The 23823-nt window shown below is 43.8% G+C and overlaps 1 protein-coding gene across 3 annotated transcripts in view; it reads left to right on the top strand.

The window, feature by feature from the left end:
* Positions 1–23823, top strand: part of exd3 (exonuclease 3'-5' domain containing 3) — a 54781-nt gene that overhangs the window by 5598 nt on the left and 25360 nt on the right. For 2 of the 3 annotated variants that reach the window (XM_079524436.1, XM_079524437.1), the window contains 14 exons: positions 1148–1201; positions 1382–1521; positions 4738–4844; positions 5316–5401; positions 7195–7233; positions 7720–7886; positions 8459–8603; positions 10709–10904; positions 11576–11685; positions 13520–13661; positions 14594–14769; positions 16774–17016; positions 21357–21410; positions 22194–22325. In XM_079524436.1, the coding sequence (XP_079380562.1) occupies positions 1148–1201; positions 1382–1521; positions 4738–4844; positions 5316–5401; positions 7195–7233; positions 7720–7886; positions 8459–8603; positions 10709–10904; positions 11576–11685; positions 13520–13661; positions 14594–14769; positions 16774–17016; positions 21357–21410; positions 22194–22325 (1791 nt within the window). Of the gene's footprint in view, positions 1–1147; positions 1202–1381; positions 1522–4737; positions 4845–5315; positions 5402–7194; positions 7234–7719; positions 7887–8458; positions 8604–10708; positions 10905–11575; positions 11686–13519; positions 13662–14593; positions 14770–16773; positions 17017–21356; positions 21411–22193; positions 22333–23823 lie in introns of all 3 variants that reach the window. The other variant, XR_013791918.1, reaches the window with a different exon arrangement.

The following is a 23823-nucleotide window of genomic DNA, read 5'->3' as shown; positions in this document are numbered from 1 at the left end:
CATGTAATTGGCTACCGACCTGATCTGAAAATATGTTGTTCCAGGGAACCCACAGAAGCAAAGATTTGAGTTAAAAACGTTGGCTCTGAAAGAATATATATTCAAAGATTTGCACTAGCAGACCTACAAGCTCGGTGCCGCGCTACGAGTTTGTAGATCTGTTATTTTTCAATTCAGTATTTTAGCCGTTACGTGAGCGCCCCCTCCTGAGATACTTCCGGGTCCTACTTTTGTGTCGCTTTTGTGTCCCCATAGAGTTATACTGTGTCGCTCCGTCAGACTAAATCTGAGACGAAAACAACCACGAAAGTCTCATTTTACCGCTTTCCTTGCAACAACAAAGCTGCTGCTCTCCCAAATCTGGCTGTGACAGGCCGTCTGCCCCACACTAGATACTATCGCCTTTTTATTTCATTGTGTCAACTAAATCCTCATTAATGCAAACTAGATTCAACATACTCAACCCTGCACACATTCTAAATATGCCCAAGAAATATTGTACTGAGCAAATGGGCTGTTACCACCTTCAATAATAATGATAATAATAGTCTTTATTGTCTCCACATCATATATTTTATTTGTCATGGACAAAGGAAGCATTAAGACCCATTTTAACCCTCAATTTGATTGATTGATTGAACATTTTATTAACAGTTTACAGAATTACAGTACATTTCAAGCACAAACTCAATACAAAGGCTGTTAACTGTGAGTGGACGACCCAATTAAGCATTACACTTGTTTACAACAGGGTCCACCATGTTCAATTCATCAAAAAATGACTCAATGAATCAATGACTTCCTTTCTGAAAAATAACGTCATTGTAAAAAGATTCACGCGTTTAGATATTCTATTTACAATGAGATGTGGACGGGAGCTGGTGCCACTTGGACCCGGACTTAATGTACAAAATGACGTTGGACTTAAATACAGAATAGCTAAAGTATAACATAATGCTTAAAACACCAAAAGGGGTTCCCGCCCAACATGGGTTAATCAGCTTGAACTACTCTGACTTACAGGCTTACAGCATGTATGGCTGTACTTCTACATGGTTGGTATTGGCAGCAAAATAGTGAAATTACGATTTTATTCAGTCTTTTGGACTGTTAAGTTGGTGCTTAATTATTTTCTGTTTTTCATCAGGCAGCCATACTAGGCATGAAATTTAAACTACAGAAGGAACTGGACATGGAAGAGGTGAGAGGTTGTATTTGCATGTTGAAATTGGTTAAATTGTTTATTATGCAAGTAGGTAGTAGCAAGGGGATTTACGGTATATATAGTTCTTGAGTATTAGAAATACATTATTTTGTAAATATCCACAGGTTCGACAAACTAGACACTAGCTAATGTTCTGGACTCCATTTTGCCCCACAGATTTGTGTACCACTGATTCTGCACGACAAGCTGTCTATAGCCGAGTCCTACGTGGCAGGCCACCCTGCCCTGGAGCAACGCCTCGTCACCGTCCTAGACTCCTGGTGCCTTCCCGACTTCAGCGTGAACAACATATGCAAGTATGGAGACTACGTAGTGTTGATTTCGTCGACTAAAACTATGACGAAAAAAATGTTTCGTCGACTACCTTTTTTTCACTGACGAAAACTAAATGGAAACTAAATGAAAACTTAAGCTACGATGACTAAAACTAAGACCAAATTATATGGACAATTTCGTCAACAAATAAAAACTAGACTAAAATGTTAGGAAGGGACTAGTGGACAAGAGATCCAGTATAAGTCATTTTACACTTGGTTGCATGCTGAAAATAGCTGATCAACAAGCTCACAACGCGCCGCGGTGCGACGCGTTGAGAGCTTGTAGATCGGCTATTTTCAGCAAGTCTAAAAACGTCTCATTACGACAGCATCAAGGCCCGACAAAATACATTTTAGTCGACTAAATCAACTGTAGATTTAGTCGACTAAAATCTTATATTTACTTATTCGACTAAAACTAGTCTAACAATAAAACATTCCAGGTGACTAAAATATGACTAAAACTAAATTAAGTTTTATTCCAAAGACTATGACTAAACTAAAATAGAAATCTGCTGCCAAAAACAACACTGGTATGGACTAGTGTTGTTTTTGACAGCACATTTTGATTTAGTTTTAGTCATAGTCTTTTGAATCATTTTTATTTAGTTTTAGTCACCTGAAATGTTTTAGTCTTAGTCTAGTTTTAGTTCTCATTGCTCTTTGGGTGTACCACACCATCTGTACCAGTAGACCGCTAGACCTAAGTTCCCTCCTCCTACCTTGATCTGGTCTCTCAAGTCTCAATACTCAAAATCTCCATAATAATTTCAAGTTGTAGACGTCTTGTTAGCTCGTGTTTACATTTTGCGCTGTGGCACAGCTTCAATATATCATCAGTCCCGCGTTGAAAAAAACCCATGGGTTTTTCAGAAAACTGTCAGGATTTAGAAGGACATTCATTTTGTAGGATCTACAAGCTTGTAGATCTGCTATTTTTGAAATTGTTGTCCAAAAGTGCCCTCTTACGGGATTTCAGCCCCTGCTGCCTCTCTAACACTCTCCTGTTTGCAGGCAGTTCCCAGACCTGGTCCTCTCCAAACACAATGTCATGCAGACCGGCTCCTACCTCTCTAACACCCCCTGCTCTCATGTTGCAGGCAGTTCCCAGACCTGGTCCTCTCCAAACACAATGTCATGCAGACCGGCTCCTACCTCTCTAACACCCCCTGCTCTCATGTTGCAGGCAGTTCCCAGACCTGGTCCTCTCCAAACACAATGTCATGCAGACCGGCTCCTACCTCTCTAACACCCCCTGCTCTCATGTTGCAGGCAGTTCCCAGACCTGGTCCTCTCCAAACACAATGTCATGCAGACCGGCTCCTACCTCTCTAACACCCCCTGCTCTCATGTTGCAGGCAGTTCCCAGACCTGGTCCTCTCCAAACACAACGTCATGCAGACCGGCTCCTACCTCTCTAACACCCCCTGCTCTCATGTTGCAGGCAGTTCCCAGACCTGGTCCTCTCCAAACACAACGTCATGCAGACCGGCTCCTACCTCTCTAACACCCCCTGCTCTCATGTTGCAGGCAGTACCCAGACCTGGTCCTCTCCAAACACAATGTCATGCAGATCGGCTCCTACCTCTCTAACACTCTCTCATGTTGCAGGCAGTACCCAGACCTGGTCCTCTCCAAACACAACGTCATGCAGACCGGCTCCTACCTCTCTAACACCCCCTGCTCTCATGTTGCAGGCAGTTCCCAGACCTGGTCCTCTCCAAACACAATGTCATGCAGATCGGCTCCTACCTCTCTAACACTCTCTCATGTTGCAGGCAGTACCCAGACCTGGTCCTCTCCAAACACAATGTCATGCAGACCGGCTCCTACCTCTCTAACACTCTCTCATGTTGCAGGCAGTACCCAGACCTGGTCCTCTCCAAACACAACGTCATGCAGACCGGCTCCTACCTCTCTAACACCCCCTGCTCTCATGTTGCAGACAGTACCCAGACCTGGTCCTCTCCAAACACAATGTCATGCAGATCGGCTCCTACCTCTCTAACACCCCCTGCTCTCATGTTGCAGGCAGTACCCAGACCTGGTCCTCTCCAAACACAATGTCATGCAGATCGGCTCCTACCTCTCTAACACTCTCTCATGTTGCAGGCAGTACCCAGACCTGGTCCTCTCCAAACACAACGTCATGCAGACCGGCTCCTACCTCTCTAACACCCCCTGCTCTCATGTTGCAGGCAGTACCCAGACCTGGTCCTCTCCAAACACAATGTCATGCAGATCGGCTCCTACCTCTCTAACACTCTCTCATGTTGCAGGCAGTACCCAGACCTGGTCCTCTCCAAACACAACGTCATGCAGACCGGCTCCTACCTCTCTAACACCCCCTGCTCTCATGTTGCAGACAGTACCCAGACCTGGTCCTCTCCAAACACAATGTCATGCAGATCGGCTCCTACCTCTCTAACACCCCCTGCTCTCATGTTGCAGGCAGTACCCAGACCTGGTCCTCTCCAAACACAATGTCATGCAGATCGGCTCCTACCTCTCTAACACTCTCTCATGTTGCAGGCAGTACCCAGACCTGGTCCTCTCCAAACACAACGTCATGCAGACCGGCTCCTACCTCTCTAACACCCCCTGCTCTCATGTTGCAGGCAGTACCCAGACCTGGTCCTCTCCAAACACAATGTCATGCAGATCGGCTCCTACCTCTCTAACACTCTCTCATGTTGCAGGCAGTACCCAGACCTGGTCCTCTCCAAACACAACGTCATGCAGACCGGCTCCTACCTCTCTAACACCCCCTGCTCTCATGTTGCAGGCAGTTCCCAGACCTGGTCCTCTCCAAACACAATGTCATGCAGATCGGCTCCTACCTCTCTAACACTCTCTCATGTTGCAGGCAGTACCCAGACCTGGTCCTCTCCAAACACAATGTCATGCAGACCGGCTCCTACCTCTCTAACACCCCCTGCTCTCATGTTGCAGGCAGTACCCAGACCTGGTCCTCTCCAAACACAATGTCATGCAGATCGGCTCCTACCTCTCTAACACTCTCTCATGTTGCAGGCAGTACCCAGACCTGGTCCTCTCCAAACACAATGTCATGCAGACCGGCTCCTACCTCTCTAACACTCTCTCATGTTGCAGGCAGTACCCAGACCTGGTCCTCTCCAAACACAATGTCATGCAGACCGGCTCCTACCTCTCTAACACTCTCTCATGTTGCAGGCAGTTCCCAGACCTGGTCCTCTCCAAACACAATGTCATGCAGACCGGCTCCAAAGTGCTCAGCAGACACGTGTTTAGGCTAATAAAGAAATTCAACATTAACGAAGGTATGTATGTACAGTATGTATTACATACTGTCTGTCTGTCCGATACGATACGATTCAATGATTTGAAGTCGACACAGTAACTATTTAGCAAAGACATGACATCTGTGTGCACTGATTCTCTGGAAAATACATAGACATTATATTAAAATAAGTAATTAACCCCCCCCCCCCCCCCCCCCCTTTTCTTCTTAAAATTGCTAAATACCACACACAAAAACATAGTATTGATACAAACGATTATTTACATAGCAAAACGATTCGATAACGATTATTTGCATTGAAAAACGATACGATAGAAAGTCAATGTTGCTGTTGCTGTTTCGATATACCTCGCTTCTTGAAATTAAAATCTATTTTTCGATGCAGTTACTATCGTTACTTACACCCCTAGTATGTAAGGTTGTTTGAACAAGTCAAAAGTGAGCAAATTGTGGTATTTTATTCAATATTTCTGCTCTTCTTTTTATATAGAGCTGTGTGTAGAATTGTGTCCCAATGCTATGCAAAAGAGAAAAGAGGATGCTCTGCAATACTTCACGCACAAGATGTTTAGAGACGTAAGTAGATGAACAATATTTTAACCCGGTTAGACCTGAGAACTGATTCTACAAAATGTTTTCTAAATCATGAGTTTTCAGAAAAATAACGTATGTTTCTGTCAGTGGTTTTCAAACTATTTCATGTCAAGGACCCCCAAAAATATATGTAATTGGCCACAGACCCCCATCTGACCCCCAATATGTTGTTTCAGAAGCAAAGATTTGAGTTAAAAACGTTGGCTCTGAAAGAATATATATTCAAAGATTTGTGCCACATTTTCACGATTTTTCAAAAATGGCAGATCTACAAGCTCATAGCGCAGCACCAAGTGCCGCGCTACGAACTTGTAGATCTGCTATTTTTCAATAGCTAAAATATAACGTAATGCTTAAAACACCAAAAGGGGTTCCCGTCCTGAATGGGGTTAATGATATCAATTGTATTATGTAGTTTTGTGTTCTTCTTGCTGTTGCTTGTTCTGTGGATTTGATTGGATTAGTTTTAACCGATTCCCCGCCCCAAAAACCGCAGCCTGCGTTATTTGTCGGGAAGCGACGCCGCCAAAAATACGTAGGCTACGTTTATTTGATCCGATCTAGTGGACATTAGCTTCGGATGGCTAATCTGTTGTTAGCTTAGACACTGGACTGTGCCATCTTGGTTGCACGTGTGTGCACGTGCGCACGCACGCTTTCAGTCACTTTAGTCGCTTTCCAAATCCCACCTCCCAGGCGGCATTTCCGGTCAAAACAAGGCTTATTGCACGGAGCCTGGCGGTCGCAGTAATGACGCCGGCCTGTACTTCTCATGCCCCAGGCAGAGAATAACAACCAGTCAAGAGTCAACACACCCCATTAACACAATCAGCGCCGGGATTTCTTTCAAAATAGAAGCTCGCCCCTCCTTAGATTACGCGCGCCGAGCCTTTCTTTGTGAACGGTAAACAGAGAAGTGGTGCAGAAGGAGAGGCCAACTCTCCGTGTACACGTCCGTGTACACGTCCTAGCAACCCGTCGGTTGGATTAGTTATGACGTTCCCACACATTTTACGGTCTGAATGGGTTAAGCTGACACGACGTGTTTTGGATCTTCAAAATAAGGGTTGAACGGTGCGTCATCCTGGCATATAGAAATAATTCTTGAATTAATCGTGGCGGAGATTGTGTCAATAATAACATCTAATATAGTAATATGTGATATATGAAAATTCTTGCGATTCTACAAATGTCTTCTAAATCCTGACAGTTTTCTGAAAAACTCATGTTTCTATGTCAGTGGTTCTCAACATTTTCTTGTGAAGGACTTCCAAAATTATATGTATTTGGCCGCCGACCCCCATCTGAAAATATGTTGTTCCATCCAGTGACCCCCCCAGAAGGAAAGATTTGAGTTAAAACGTTCGCTCTGAAAGAAATATATTCAAACATTTGGGCCACATTTTCACGATTTTTCAAAAATAGCAGACCTACAAGCTCGTAGCGCGGCACTCGGTGGCGCGCTATGAACTTGGAAATGAGTGAAATGAGTGTTAGTTAACCAAGCGTCTCGTTTGGAATATAAATCCTAGGGTAGCCGAGGGTGGACGCGAGTAGGTTATCACACAAAACAACACAAGGGGCTTGTGTTGTGGGGATGTGGGTTTGGGGTGTTGGCTTGGCTTGGGGAATACCACACACATTTTCCTAAAACTTAAAAAAATACATAAACATGTTACGAAGCCATAAGAAATAAAGATGCCAAACAGGCTTGCATTTTAATTAAGATAGTTTTCTTTGTCTGTTGTTTTCCCCCTCCCAATTTCCTATTATAGAAATCCATGAAGGAGGAGAACTGGAGAGACCGTGTAGAGGTAAAATATTTGTCATTTTTTATTTAAAACATGTTTTTTAGGTGTTTTTTCTTGTTAAATCTGCTATAAGCAATGATATAAAAAAAAAAATGGTATTCAGACAGCCAGCAATGAGTACAACGCTCCCAATTTTCTTTTGTCTCTGTGACACATCTAGGGGCCACAATCTGCATTCAAAGATGTTCCTAGAAGCTTTGCCATTGGTCGAAGACCAAAAAAACAGCGGTCGAAATGACTAACCAATCAGGAAGTAGACGAGCAAATCGACCAATGGGAAAGCTTATTAGGAAAATGTTTGAATGCAGATTGTTGCCCCTAGATGTGTCACAGTCAGAGACTAAATTCTTTTGGGAGCAGCTTTAAGATCTGTGTGTGTATGTGTGTGCGACTGTGCGTGCGTGCGTGCGACTGTGCGTGCGTGCGTGCGTGCGTGCGTGCGTGCGTGCGTGCGTGCGTGCGTGTGCATGCGTGCGTGTGTGCGTGTAGTATATGGTGGTGGATGACGTGGAACTGCAGATCTTCATGGTTGAGATGCTGGTCAGGTACTCTGACCTCCAGACCGCTGCCCAGTGGTCACTCCAATACAGCATCCCCAGAAACAGACTGCCGTTTGGTATCTGGGACGTACAGCAGAGTCTGCCAGACCATCTCAAGTGAGTTCATCTAATATTGAAATGCACCACCAGCCCACCATTAAATATTTAACTTACATTCTATAATGGATGTCAATAGAGCGTCGCAGTCCCGCCCCCTACCAGGGCCCAGGAAATGATTCTCCGTTCATTTTCCTCATAGACATTTCAGAAAGTATTTATTTAAAGACGTTTACGCCGTGGACAAAGCCAACTGTTGTCGTGACAAATCATGACAACAAACACAATTTTTCGGGCCAAACAAAGAATTAGAAAGTAGAAAAAAACGGCAGGTTACAACACTTTTTTTGTTGTTTTTCTTCTATGTAATTATTTGTTTGGTCCAAAATATTGTGTGTGTTGTCATGATTTGTCACGACTCGAGTTGGCTTCGTACGACGCTTAAAAGGTCTTTAAATAAATACTTTTTGAAATGTCTATGGGAAAAATGCATTGTGATTAATATTATTTCCTGGGCCTGGCGTCGTCATGAAAGGGGGCTGGACTGCGACACTCTATAGGGCTGAAACCCTGCCTAAATTCTCAATCTCTCTCTCTCTCTCTCTCTCTGTCTCTCTCTCTCGTCTCCCCAGACACATGGACTGTGTTCAGAGTGTGGAGTGGACACCATCCGCGTCTCACCGTGAACAGTACCACCAGCTGTCACTCCCCCGTGACAAGGTTGTCTTCTTGGACACCTTGGAGGGACTCCAGCAATGCCAAGACGTTGTGCTGAAGGTACAGAAACAACAGTCAATCTGACATTTTCATGTCCTACACCAGTAGTTTTCAACCCTTTTCATATCAAAGGTCCATCATTTGTTCGGCATTTGAGGACATGAATGCGTGCCGAGGGAGGGCGGAGAGGGGGCTCAGTAAATCATGGGAAGTCATTAAGTTACAACTCAAAAAGCTTTGAACCATGCTCATTTATTGAAGTTACAACTCGATAAGCTTTGAACCATGCTCATTTATTTAAGAAAGCAAATATTGTGGTACTCCACAGTGCCTTCATGTGCTGTTAAAAAACATTAAACAGGAGTACATAAATGAAGACCACACACTTAACTACTCTTCCAATGTTTATTGGGTTAATAAGCTATGTTTCGACCTTTTGGCTTCATCATGTGAGACCCATCAAAAACATGAAACAAACAAAAAAAAAGTGTTGTGCGCGCGTGCGTGCGTGTGTGCGTGCGTGCGTGCGTGCGTGCGTGCGTGCGTGCGTGCGTGCGTGCGTGCGTGCGTGCGTGCGTGTTTTCACGGATGAGAACGTGACATGTTATGTGACTTTCGTGTTTCATTCATCATCATGAGTTGATAGTCGGATGCAGCCAATTGAATTAACGAGTCTGTTTATTTTATGTAAGAGAATATTATGGACAACAGTGAATAGTACAGTCAGTGCTGTGTTAACATGAACCCCATTTGAATGAACATTAAGGATTTCACTGTGGTTCAAATCTTTTTGGTGATTTTTTTTGTATTACACATTTTCTGAAATTGTACATTTAAATATGCAAATTTGGCATTATATAGGACAATATGCAAATACAAATATATAAAAGATACTACTATTGAAAGGGTTATCTTAATTTACTTATGTTGATCCTATAGGTTGATTGGCAACATTATACGGGCGTCTTTCAGGCTAGACTGCCTATGTTTAAAGTTACCTTTGAACAGCCACTGCACCGATCGCTGAGTAGCTTGTCATGAAAATCCACTTTAAAACGCTCGTTAACTCTCTCTTTCACTAGGAAGGTGGTGTAGTTGGAGTTGACATGGAGTGGTGGGCTCCGCTGGTTAACTCTCTCTCTCTCACTAGGAAGGTGGTGTGGTTGGAGTTGACATGGAGTGGTGGGCTCCGCTGGTTAACTCTCTCTCTCTCACTAGGAAGGTGGTGTGGTTGGAGTTGACATGGAGTGGTGGGCTCCGCTGGTTAACTCTCCTCTCTCTCTCTCTCTCTCTCTCTCTCACTAGGAAGGTGGTGTGGTTGGAGTTGACATGGAGTGGTGGGCTCCGCTGGTTAACTCTCTCTCTCTCACTAGGAAGGTGGTGTGGTTGGAGTTGACATGGAGTGGTGGGCTCCGCTGGTTATCTCTCTCTCTCTCTCTCTCTCTCTCTCTCTCTCTCTCTCTCTCTCTCTCTCTCTCTCTCTCACTAGGAAGGTGGTGTAGTTGGAGTTGACATGGAGTGGTGGGCTCCGCTCGTTAACTCTCTCTCTCTCTCTCTCTCTCTCTCTCTCTCTCTCTCTCTCTCTAGGAAGGTGGTGTAGTTGGAGTTGACATGGAGTGGTGGGCTCCGCTGGTTAACTCTCTCTCTGTCTCTCTCTCTCTCTCTCTCTCTCTCTCTCTCACTAGGAAGGTGGTGTGGTTGGAGTGGACATGGAGTGGTGGGCTCCGCTCGTTAACTCTCTCTCTCTCTCTCTCTCTCTCTCTCTCTCTCTCTCTCTCTCTCTCTCTCTCTCTCTCTCACACTAGGAAGGTGGTGTGGTTGGAGTGGACATGGAGTGGTGGGCTCCGCTTGTTAACTCTCTCTCTCTCTTTCACTAGGAAGGTGGTTTAGTTGGAGTTGACATGGAGTGGTGGGCTCCGCTGGTTAACTCTCTCTCTCTCACTAGGAAGGTGGTGTGGTTGGAGTTGACATGGAGTGGTGGGCTCCGCTGGTTAACTCTCTCTCTCTCTCTCTCTCACTAGGAAGGTGGTGTAGTTGGAGTTGACATGGAGTGGTGGGCTCCGCTGGTTAACTCTCTCTCTCTCACTAGGAAGGTGGTGTGGTTGGAGTTGACATGGAGTGGTGGGCTCCGCTCGTTAACTCTCTCTCTCTCTCTCTCTCACTAGGAAGGTGGTGTGGTTGGAGTTGACATGGAGTGGTGGGCTCCGCTGGTTATCTCCACGCAGCGCGTTGCTGTGATCCAACTCGCCGTGTCGGACCAGGTCTTCCTGCTGGACATGTCTGATAGTGGTTTACGCCAATATAAAGAAACCCTGGGCTTCGTCAGGACCTTCTTCTCTGACAGCAAAGTTCTTAAACTGGGTGAGTTCGTAGGGTGTGGGTTGAATTGAAAGTATTATTATTGAAAGTGTACCATAACACTTTTGGCCATGATACATTTTCAACTGGACCACGTGGGTGAAGCAAAACATAAAATAAAAACAAATACTTAAAATGACATTTCCACAATAACACAACTAGACCATTAAGGGCAAATTGTAAAGTCTAGTTGGCTCAATGCAGAGTTGACTGTCTGCCCAACAAGACAATGCATGAATGCTGTCTGTGATGACAATTGATGAACTTCATTTTGTGCAGCACCTTTCTGAACAAGAGATACAAAGTTCTTTACAAAATAACAGCAAGATAACCATGAAGAGATAGAACGGTAATAAAAAGTAAAAAAGATATTGAAGATATAATTTAGAATAGAATAGGGTGACTGGCATCTCCCTTAGTGACAGGCCAAGAAGCTCAGTCACTTCTTGGAGTAGTGCCGCTTTAACGTTGAGCGCTCGTTTGCACTTCCGCATTTTGGACACCACATTTTGGTGTTAAGTGAGGGGCCACATGTGGCCCCTGGGCCGCCAGTTGCCCATGTATGGGCTAGCTGCTCAAAGCACTTGTTCCACACGTTCATAATTATTGATGTTTGTTTCACCGCTTCACTCTTTCCATGCCTCCCATCTCTCCTCCCAAACCTTCTGCCACAGCTTACGATATAAGTGGAGACTTGAGGTGCCTGTCAGCTACTTGGCCCCAGTTGTTACAGGAGCCACTGAAAGTCGAGGGGGTTCTCGATCTGAAGAAACTCCATGAACAGGTAACGTCATACTGTATAACTTCAGCCAAGTTGCACACTAGTGGAGAGAATGATTCTGCAGCCAATACGTCTTACACTACCTTAAAACCCATTTTGGGCAGGAACCCCCTTTTGGTGTTTTAAGCATAATGTTATACTTTAGCTATTGAAAAATAGCAGATCTACAAGCTCGTAGCGCGGCACGAGTGCCACGCTACGAGCTTGTAGGTCTGCTATTTTTGAAAAATCGTGAAAATGTGGTGCAAATCTTTGAATGTATATTCTTTCAGAGCGAATGTTTGCTCAAATCTTTGCTTCTGGGGGGTGCCTGGAACAACATATTTTCAAATGGGGGTCGGCGGCCAATTACAGATAATTTTTGGGGTCCTTGACATGAAATTGTTTGAGAACCACTGATATAGAAACAGGTATGTTAGAAAACTGTCAGGATTTTGAAGACATTTTTTTAATTTCGGGTCTAAATGGGTTAACACTGTCGTAGCCTACGATGGCATGGATCAGCTCTTAGACGGTCGTTCTCTCAGTCCTGTCACAGAGAACGTCCCAAGATGCTTAATGCAAATGTTTTCGTGGTTATGCTATGCAGAAACATTATGTGGGACGACACCAAGATGGCTGATCATATGCTGATCATATGCAGTACATTAGAGTTGTATTTTCACTTTTGTTTGTGTTGGTTTGCCGAGTGATAAACATGCAGTCAGACTTAATAACCTGCCGTCCATCCAAGTCCATAATGAAAGAGCTACAGAGCCAAGAGCCACAAGGTGCCTCCGGCATAGTTGTAAACTGACATAAGCATACAAACTTAACCATTTAGACCTGAGGACGATTCTACAAATGCCTTCTAAATCCTGACAGTTTTCTGAAAAACCTATGTTTCTATATCAGTGGTTCTCAAACTATTCCATGTGAAGGAGCCCCAGAATTATATGTAATTGGCCGCCGACCCCCATCTGAAGCAGAAGCAAAGATTTTAGTTAAAAACGTCCTGAACGAATATATATTCAAAGGTTTGTGCCACATTTTCACGATTTTTCAAAAATAGCAGACCTACAAGCTCTAAGCTATGAGCTTGTAGATCTGCTATTTTTCGACAGCTAAAGTATAACATAATACTATAATACACCAAAATGGGGTTCCCTCCCCGAGAATGGGTTAAGGGACATACTAGCCATAGACTCCTACAACCATCAACCATATTTGAATAGATGTTGTTATCATATTCTAATTGGTTGTCAAGGCCACAAACAAAGTTTTCAGGGCCAACGTAAGGTTTGTGAGCAATGTTGTTTTCGTCGACTAATACTATGAAATGTTCGTCGACTACCTTTTTTCACTGACAAAAACTACATAAAAACGGAATAAAAACTAAGCCACAGTGACTAAAACTATGACTAAATATACTCTCGTCAAAAAATAAAAACTAGACTAAAATGTTAGGAAGGGACTAGTGGACAAGAGATCCAGTATAACTCATTTTACAATTGGTTTCATGCTGAAAATAGCAGATCTACAACGCAGATCTCAACGCATTGTAGATCTGCTATTTTCAGCAAGTGTAAAAACAGCCATTACGACAGCATCAAGGCCCGCCAAAATACATTTGAGTCGACTAAATCAACTGCCGATTTAGTTGACTAAAAGCTTATGCTATTTAGTCGACTAAAACTAGACTAACACTAAAGCATTCCAGGTGACTGAAACTAAATGACTAAAACTGAAATCGAAATTTGCTGCCAAAAACAACACTGTTTGTGAGTTTTGTGATGAGAATGTGAAGGCTGCAATGACCGAAGAATTCCATTCCATTCTGACGATGTCCTCTCTCCAGATTCGGTGTGATTTGCCGTCCCAAGGAGAGAAAGGCCTCAGCCTGATGGTAAAACAGATCCTGGGGAAGCCACTGGACAAATCAGACCAGCTATCCATGTGGGACAAACGCCCGCTACGCATCAGCCAAACAAAATATGCAGGTAAGAGATGATACGGCAGGCTCAGCTGCTCCTCTTTCACACCACGAAAACCTGATCTACGCGGGTCAGTTGAACTATAGGCAATCTGGACTTTGGATACTGTTAATAGTTCTAGAGATGTGGTGTTCTTTTTAGGCCTCTACACACCAAGCCATTGTTGGGCAATCTGGTGGTTGATTCGTGCCCCTGTACGAGAATTGGTCATATAATGTGTGCCTGGCCAGATCATCCAATTAAGTGTGTTTAACCCATTTAGACCTGAGGACGATTCTACAAATGCCTTCTAAATCCTGACAGTTTTTATGTCAGTGGTTCTCAAACATTTTCATGTCAAGGACCCCCAGAATTATATGTATTTGGCCGCCGACCTCCATCTAAAAATATGTTGTTCCAGTAACCCCCCCACCCCCCCCAGAAGCAAAGATTTGAGTTAAGAAAGTTCGCTCTGAAAGAATATAGCTTGGGGTCATCTTTAAAATTGTCTCGTATAAGAATTGTGGTCCAAAAGTAAACGAACTGTCTCGGCGATATTGTCGGGGAGGTGTCTCTGTATCGTTTACGACCGTCTGTTTCTAGCGAAAAATTTACAAATTCAGTAGCAGTAACATTAGCGTTTTCTCTCAGTCAGTTGATTTCTTCATATCCATATGCGTGAAACGGCCTGGATGATTTGTTTATTTTTCAAACACTGTACAATTCTTATATGAGGCGACTTAAAAATCCCCCTATGGGGATTACAATGCAAATAAAAAGTACATGAACCTGCGGACTTGGCGCCCTCTCTACCGATTATTGACGTCAGACTTCGGTGCTCTATATCTTTAGCCAGTATTGTCTATTGGTTCCACAGACAATATTCTACGCCTCCATCAACCTCCCAGAGGTGAATTCCTAACCCCCTTTTCACTCACTGTCCTTAACTTCGTTTTCAGCGTTGGACGCCTACTGTCTACTGGAGATCCACTCGGCCCTCGCCGGCGACCCGGCATCCTTTGGGCTGCCCGCCAATTTCCAAACCAGGTCCAGCATCTGCTCTGAAAAAGTCAAGAAGCCAAAGGACAGACAGGCCAAACAGGACCGCCACGCCAAGGCCAGTGCAGGTCAAATGGTATAGAGGCTGATTCATACTTCACGATGTTAATGCATAGCTTGCAATGCTATGCATTGTGGTGTCGAAAATCGAACACTGGCTAAATTAAGCCCCCTTTGCCCCTATAGCCCTTGAGGGATCGTAACACATAAGCTGACTGACGATAAACTGAATTGTACAAGTATGTTTTCAAGAAAGACATTTAATTTGTGTGCACCTGCAATTTGTGTGATCCTGTGGATAATGTTGTTTTTTTTTGTTTTATCCCACGATTTTGTAACCCATTTTTTTCCACCCAGTGTCAATTATCTAATGTAATCCTGGGCTCTATACAGTATACACTCTCTCTGCCAACCTTGGGGAGAGCAACGGACTTGACTTCATGCTTCCTTCAATGCATGAGGAGTCCAAGCCGCTTCTTTTCACCTGACAGGGTGGGGGGGGGGAGTTTCCCCCGGTTGGACGTAGCGCGTTATTCCATATATACCAGTTCCTTTCCCCTCCATCAGGCGCCCCGGCTGACCAGGGGGAGGCAGTTTAGATGACTGCATATGTTTTGGGAGGGTACCTACAACACGGGGATCCTGTGGATAATGGATAAGCTGATGAAAGCCTTAGACTGACTGTTGCCTTCTTAACATATTTTTTTCCTATCAAGGGCCACCTTATTAAAAACAAAAGGCTGCAAGGCCACGTACGGCCACTCAGTGGCGCAATCGAGTTACATTATATTATGTGTAAATTCGACTTGAGGCTTTTGACCACTTAAACCCCTATTATACTTTGTTGAGGGGGGGGGGGGGGGGGGGGGGGTGGTTCTGTACCCTTCTTTTTTTCCTTCCACACCAAATCTAATCAAAAATAGCTTCTAGGTCTGCTATATTTTCACAAAAAAAATAATGATGAGCACGTTCTTGGTGCATTTGGCTCCATCCATGGCTGATCCTAGGCTGCTAATGTCATCTCTCTCTCTCCCCATTTCCTGTCAGTCTACTGTTTCTATCAATTAAAGACAATATATATATATATATATATATATATATATTATATATATCTTAAAAACAACAAAGGGTGGCTCAGCGGTAGAGTGACCGGATGGTAACCGCACGGTTGCCAGTTCGAACCCTGTGGGCTCCCCCAGAGTTAGTGTCGAAGTGTCCTTGAGCAAGACACTGAACCCCTAATTGCTCCCGATGTGCTGGTTGGTGCCTTGCATGGTTTCCGTCGGTGTATGAATGGGTGAATGTGATGCACAATTTATGTAAAAGTGCCTTGGATAAAGGCGCTACATACATTTACCATTTAACAACAAAAAAAGGGACGGGGTCAAGTGGAACATTTTCATTTTATTTGCACAGCACAAACAAGGTCCTTGCTTTTCTTGGATGGGGTGACGTCGGGTCAATAATCGATACACACGGCATGTGGACTTTATTTTGTGTTTTAGCCTTAATGACTGACTGTACCTTGTGCTTCTTTTATGTTTTCTTTTTAGCCTTACATCTCTGACTGTACCTCATGCTGTTTACATTTCTGATTAATAAAGTAATCAATCAATAAATCAAAACTCATGCTCGCACTCTCATGATCGCACACGCACGCACGCACTCACTAGGGCATTAAGCAACTAGTCGACTAGTAAATCCACTAGTCGACCTTGTTGGTACTAGTTGACTAGTTGATAAAAAAAATCAACTAGTCAACTAATATATATATATATATATATATATAATTTTTTTTCCCCGATTTTGTAGGCCTCAAGATCAGGTATATTTTAGTTATAGTCACCAATGTACACAGTTTTTAAATGTACAAATATTCCACATTTTTACATAATAGGTAGTTAAACAACTAGTCGAGTAGTAAACTAGGCAACTAGTCAACTAGTTGCCGAGTTTACGCTAATCGACAGCTAATTGACAGCTAATTGACAGCCATTCTGGAAGTAAGAAAAAGGAAATTGAACTAAAAAAACAAAATGTTTTAGTTCAATTCTCAGTCCAGTGCCGTGTGTTCATTTAGGGACACCGAGGGGGTCATCAGGCCGCCGGATCAGCTACATCCCGTGGTCAGGAAAAGGGCGGCGTCGTCGCCCCGTGGTGTGATGAGACGAGGGCATCAGAGCTGCCGGGCCCTCCCATGAGTCCCCAGCAGTTCCGGGTAGTGTGCGACAACATGCTACAGGGACTGGGGAGGTATCTGCGCTGTCTAGGGGTCGACGTGGCTATACTGGAGAACAACGACGACCACAGAGTTGCAGCTGAGGTGAGTCGGTACCGTATACATACAGCCAGGGACCTGCACACATAGACATCAAAGGGGGCTTGAGCCCCTGCCTTTTTACTTAACTCATTTTGACCTGAGATCAGATTCTAAAAATGGTGGCGCGCTATGAGCTTGTAGATCTGCTATTTTCAATAGCTAAAGCATAACATAATGCTAACACCAAAAGGGGTTCCCGCCCAAAATGGGTTAAAAAAATCGCTCCGGTTCAGTCTCTATCCTTTTAATACTCTATGAATGATACGCCAAGCAAACGGTGTTGTTTTTGGCAGGCACATTTCTTTAGTCATAGTCTAAACTTCATTTAGTTTTAGTCACATTTTAGTCACTTGGAATGTGTTAGTGTTGTAGTCTAGTTTTAGTCGACTAAATATCCTAAGATTTTAGTCTACTAAATCTACAGTTGATTTAGTCGACTTGTCACGGGGCAGCCTGTGCCCTATAGAGGCAAACGGGGACAATGCACACACACACACACACACACACACACACACTCATCTGAATACACAATTGCTTCTGATTAATTATTGCTGGCCAGCTTGGAAGTGACTGTGGGGAGTGGTGTATCATAATGTCTCAACTCTCAACTATATCTTAATGCATCGTTCTCAAGTAGGCCGGTAGCCGACGGGCAGGTACAGGTCTAGTCTTAATGAATTCCTGAGCATGGACATTGCAATTATTTTTTAAACATGATGTTCAATTGATTGTTGGTCACCTGTCCTCTCCCAGGAATCAGCCCAGCTCCTAATCCAGACAACAGTCTTGTCAAAACTTGACTATTGTAACTCCCTCCTCACTGGCCTACCGGCATCTGCACTTAAGCCTCTCCAACTGATCCAAAATGCCGCAGCTCGCTTGGTCTTCAACCAGCCAAAATTCTCACATGTCTCCCCCCTGCTCCGCTCCCTGCACTGGCTCCCGGTCGCTGCCTGCACAGAATACAAAACTCTGATGCGGGCATTTAAAGCAACCAAAGGTATGGCTCCCCCATATCTTGCAAGCATGATTGAACCCTACAAACCCTCCCGCGCACTCAGATCAGCCAACGCAGGGAAGCTGGAAGTACCCTCACTAAAAACGCCGGGACAACGCTCCACACGTCCCAAACTCTTCTCCCTTCTGGCCCCAAAACTGTGGAATGCACTTCCCGTTGCAATCAGAACTGCAGCATCACTCCCGATCTTCCGCCGTAGTTTGAAAACCCACCTTTTCAGACTCCACCATGGCCCATAGCACTTACCCTACCCCCTTAGACAGCACTTTTTAGACTTAAGATAGCATTTGAAACAGACTTATAGCATGTCATGTAGACAGCACAATAACAGTACAGCATAGTATAATATATATGTATAGCTTATATGTATAGTGTCATTATATATAGATATGTTCTAGTTACGTTCTTAGCTTACGCATGTTTCTTGATAAATGCTTTTTATATATGTGATGTATTCCCATGCTTTTTGTTCTTGCTTAAAGGGTAAGACCACTTTTGTAGAGGTTTGGGTTGTACTTTACCTTGCCATGATGTAACTCCAAATGTGGACAAGAAATTAAAAATAATTTCTCCAGTGATTAGAAATTGATAATTCAAAATATGCTCCTCATTGACTTACATTGTATGCTGAAACAGCTCTCAAAGTCACTCTTTTAGTACGTAAACAAACACAAACAAAGTTGTTTCAGACAATATAGAGCAACACCAAAACTCATGTGGTTTTATTTCTTCATAAAAATGTTAACTTCCTGTTGATTTGTCCATTTTTATTCAGAAGAAAACCCGGACTGGATCCATGGATCCGGATCCAGATCTTCATATAGTAAAATCAACAGGAAGTTACCATTTTTATGAAGAAATAAAACCACATGAGTTTTGGTGTTGCTCTATATTGTCTGAAACAACTTTGTTTGTGTTTGTTTACGTACTAAAAGAGTGACTTTGAGAGCTGTTTCAGCATACAATGTAAGTCAATGAGGAGCATATTTTGAATTATCAATTTCTAATCACTGGAGAAATTATTTTTAATTTCTTGTCCACATTTGGAGTTACATCATGGCAAGGTAAAGTACAACCCAAACCTCTACAAAAGTGGTCTTACCCTTTAATGTAAATCGCTCTGGATTAAGAGCGTCTGCTAAATGCCTAAATTGTAAATTGTCCTCTCCTGTGCTGGCAATCAGCCGGTTGATTGGGAGGTGCCAAGTGCAGTAGAGGAGAGGGGTGTGGGTTCTGGTTTTGTATTGTAGCTTTTCTAATTATAGGCCTAATGTGTTGGTAAAGTGGTGCCTGAATTATGACATGTAAATGGCTTATAAGTAATAGTGTAATTGTATATAACTTATGGGCCTTAGTTTGCCTTAGTTTAAGTTAAATGATACTAATTACTGTGAGTGTTCTTGGTATGACCCGCCTGGTATAAAATGGTGGGTGAATCTGCAGAGAGGAGTTCAGTTTGTTCTAGGCAAGCTATATTGAGCAGCTGAGGAAGAGAGCTGCTGCTGGGGCCCTTCATGGAAGGGTGTAGCCTGTTAAGTTAGTTACCCCAAGTTGCTGTTCTTTTAGCCTGTTATTTAATTTTTGGACAGTCCCTCACTGTGAATATTGCACTGCCTGGTTGACGTTTGGAGACTTTGGGGGTAAATAAAAACCAACAAAATGCATTCTTGGGCAGTTGTCTGATTCTTGGAGCTGATTCCTTCACACGACTAAAATGTATTTTGTCGTGCGTTGATGCCGTCGTAATGACTGATTTTACACTTGCTGAAAATAGCCGATCTACAAGCTCTCACTCGCGTCGCAGCGCAATGTGTTGTGAGCTTGTAGATCGGCTATTTTCAGCATGAAACCAAGTGTAAAATGACTTATGTTATTTATACCGGATCTCTTGTCCACTAGACCCTTCCTAACATTTTAGTCTAGTTTTTATTTGTTGACAAAATTGTCAGTATATTTAGTCTTACTTTTAGTCATCATAGCTTAGTTTTCATTTAGTTTCCATTTAGTTTTCGCCAGTGAAAAAAGGTAGTCGACGAACCTTTAGTACAGTCTTAGTCGACGAAAAACAACACTGCAAGCAAACCTCCATAGATGAATTAAAATATGACTGGGTGGCTTCCATGTCGATCTCAGAGTTTACGTGACCTGGCAGGGACATATCTATGGCATATGACTCCATACAAATGCCAAGAGTTTATTTTTCTTTTGAGTGGAGATATTCTCTTGTAAGGGCACGGTCACACTTTATGTTCTACCTATGAGGGTTAGGGAAATGCTATAGTCTCGCGTATCCAGACAACTATTCCACAATCTCCGAATGCTATATAGAGTCTGGAACTACACCTCCTGAATGCTAAATAGAGTCTGGAACTACACCTCCTGAATGCTATATAGAGTCTGGAACTACACCTCCTGAATGCTATATAGAGTCTGGAACTACACCTCCTGAATGCTATATAGAGTCTGGAACTACACCTACTCATGAATGATAGAACTTCCGTTGCTCCAGACTGTATGATGGAAGCATTTGGAAATTGTGAGAGGCCACAGTCTGGCAACGCGAGACTAGGCAAATGCAGATGCATTTCAATGGGAATGTGTCCGCCATGTCTGCCATTTGCGGATTTTTGCACAAAACAAACAAAAAAGAAAAAAACGCTCCATTCTCATTGAAATGCGTTGGTAGAATCCACCCTCATAGGTAGAATAAAAGTGCGATGTGAGAGTGACCGTGCCAAACTCAATAAAGAAATACATTTTAAAATGTAACTGAGCTGTTAACAAGAAATGCTTTTTTTCCGTTTGTTTTTTGTGTGTCACTAATGCTACACAAACTATAGTAATACGCACATGACTTTAGTGGAGGTGCTGGGTTCAAAAGAAAAAATCACACCCGTGTGAACTGAGTGGTGTAAGGTCTTATATAGACTGATCAACTGTGGTCTGACGTAATGTCTGACGTAATGAAATCACACCCGTGTGAACTGGGTGACCATAGCAACCATGCTAATTTTTTGGTACGAACAGACAGACAAACAGACAGACACGTAAACTAACAAAGCCAGTTGTAGGAGTGGTTTACACCACTCAAAAAGAGAAGGGAACCTGCTCACTCATCTGCTCCAAAAGTTTATTTATTGACAACGTTTCGAGCCAAGGCTCTTCATCTGGTCAAACCCTAAACTAATGCTATCCACTCCATACCTAGTATGTCACACAAGCACATTATTGTATGTCTCATAAATACACAAACACATTACACATGTAGCTTGCATTGAATGCTATTCTTCATGAATGTTTGTTTTGTGTTTTATCATTTGATCAGTTGGCTCGAACTGAGGACCGTACCATACTCACCTGTGGAATGCCATACCAGACTGTAAGTAAAGAAACTCAAATCAAACCCAAAAATGTTGTATTGCTTATTGATTACCTGAGCAACCTGTCAGTCGATCCGTCACGCCTCCTGACACGCCACGCCACCATTATATGGTTGTCAGTCGTCACGCCTCGTGACACGCTACATATATGGCCGTCTCTATAATATATGAAGATCACGACACTGACCTCATCAAACCCTGGATAGCCATACATGGAGAAGACTGGATCGTCACCTAGATCTGTATATATGGAGCTGGCCAGCAGCTCTACATCTGACCTCAAACCCTTAGATCTCCATATATGGAGCTGACCTGTTCTGACATTCCATATGTTGACCCTCCCCACCCGTCCTTCCTCTTCGATGTCTCCCTTTTGACTGATACCTGTCCATTTAAACTCTAGACGGGCCCGTCCCAAAGTTATTAGTGCAGCCGCGCCTGGCAGCCGGTGAAAACTATAGTTCTCAACAGGCCTAAAATTAAAAAATCAAACCCTGTGCACAAGACACTGCCCCCGCTGCCACCCTTAGATCTCCATATATGGAGCTGACCTGTTCTGACATTCCATATGTTGATCTGACCTCATCAAACCCTAATATCTTGTCCGGACGAGATATTATCTTGTCCGGACGAGATAATATATTTTTCTTACCATGGCCACTCGGGGGGGGGCTCCGTAATAATCTAATCTAAAAAGAAAAAAATGAATTTTCTGTGAGTGACAACAGCCGTATGACTAAAGTATTAAAGGAGATTTTTTAAATCTCTTCTTGCTCCTCCAGTTGCGCTCCCAGGTGGGCGAGGGCCGCTGTCTGGCTCTCAACTGCTCGGAGAAAGCCCTGGACCAGGCCACGAGGGTCCTGAGACACTTCAACGTTCAGCCCACCCCCAGTGACGTCTTCAGCCGCTGTCAGGTAGGAGGTGAACTACACTGACGCCAAGTCTTGCACGCACGCACGCACGCACGCACGCACGCACGCACGCACGCACGCACGCTTATGTATTTTAATGTGAATAGCGTGTATTGTTTACCAGTAAGACGCCTTAATGGCGACGGGCGACCGAAGGAGCACCTGGACATGTTAAGTTGGTGCGCAGGGGGGGGGGGGGGGGGGGGTGGTGTACGGATGTTTCTACTCCGCCACAATGTTATGCTGCCCATACGGGTCCACGGTAAGCTGGGACCTCGCATGGCTTATTGCTTTTCTAAAACGGTTACAAACATTATAGCAATATTAACCTAATAAAACTATTAAATTCACAAAAGTAGCTACGCTTTGCGTCCACCAGAGCGAGCCACACTTCCTTGTTTTGCTGGCTATGTGACAGGAGAATAGCGCTTGATGTCTTTACTGGGCCACCTGGAGCCACACAGTCATATGAATGCGGGTGGTGCTTACACACGCCCGCACGGCCAGCGTGTGTAAGCAATCAAGTGCTCCCCTTCCCCAGTTCAGCTACAGAGCTGCTCCCCTTCCCCAGTTCAGCTACAGAGCTGCTCCCCTTCCCCAGTTCAGCTACAGAGCTGCTCCCCTTCCCCAGTTCAGCTACAGAGCTGCGGGATCCAATGGAAAGATGGGATGCAATGTGAATGCATGTTTTTGACAACAAAATATCCTTAGGTGGTTTTGAGCGGTATGACAACGGAGCTACGTGAAAATGAATGCTACACACACAGTATTACTTTAATATTGGTTTAGATTGAATGGGATCCTGGGTATCATGGTCAAATTGTGTGTTTTGTAGGATCATATCTATTTTAAACGGAATGTTACCTGAGAACTAAGAACGTTTGTGTCTCACATGCAGAGAGGCCAAGTTGTTGTGAACGTGTGCGTACGTACACCAGAATGTCTTCCTTGTCGTCATTTTGAGTTCATAAACGGTTAAATATAGGGTAACTAATATTTCACGGCGGAAACGTTCATGTTTACCCTACTGTGGGTGCTGTTGACGTCATTGCTTATTCTAAGTCGGCCCTCTCTCGCTTCCTCCTTTCTCATGTGAATCTGAAATAGTCCCCTGACTGACATTGATGCCCACAGGCAGTCGTAATGAACTAGTGCTGCTGCTGCGTAGCATTGCAGATACTAAGACATACCCATTGTACGGTACGGTACACTGTCTGAGCTATAAGACATACCCATTGTACGGTACGGTACACTGTCTGTGCTATAAGACATACCCATTGTACGGTACGGTACACTGTCTGTGCTATAAGACATACCCATTGTACGGTACGGTACACTGTCTGAGCTATAAGACATACCCATTGTACGGTACGGTACACTGTCTGTGCTATAAGACATACCCATTGTACGGTACGGTACACTGTCTGTGCTATAAGACATACCCATTGTACGGTACGGTACACTGTCTGTGCTTGCAGATACTAAGACATACCCATTGTAC

Source organism: Electrona antarctica, assembly GCF_951216825.1.
Source record: "Electrona antarctica genome assembly, chromosome: 16".
Classification (NCBI taxonomy): Eukaryota; Metazoa; Chordata; class Actinopteri; order Myctophiformes; family Myctophidae; genus Electrona; species Electrona antarctica.
The sequence above is the reverse complement of the archived record's forward strand: the minus strand, read 5'-3'. Positions and strand labels throughout refer to the sequence as shown.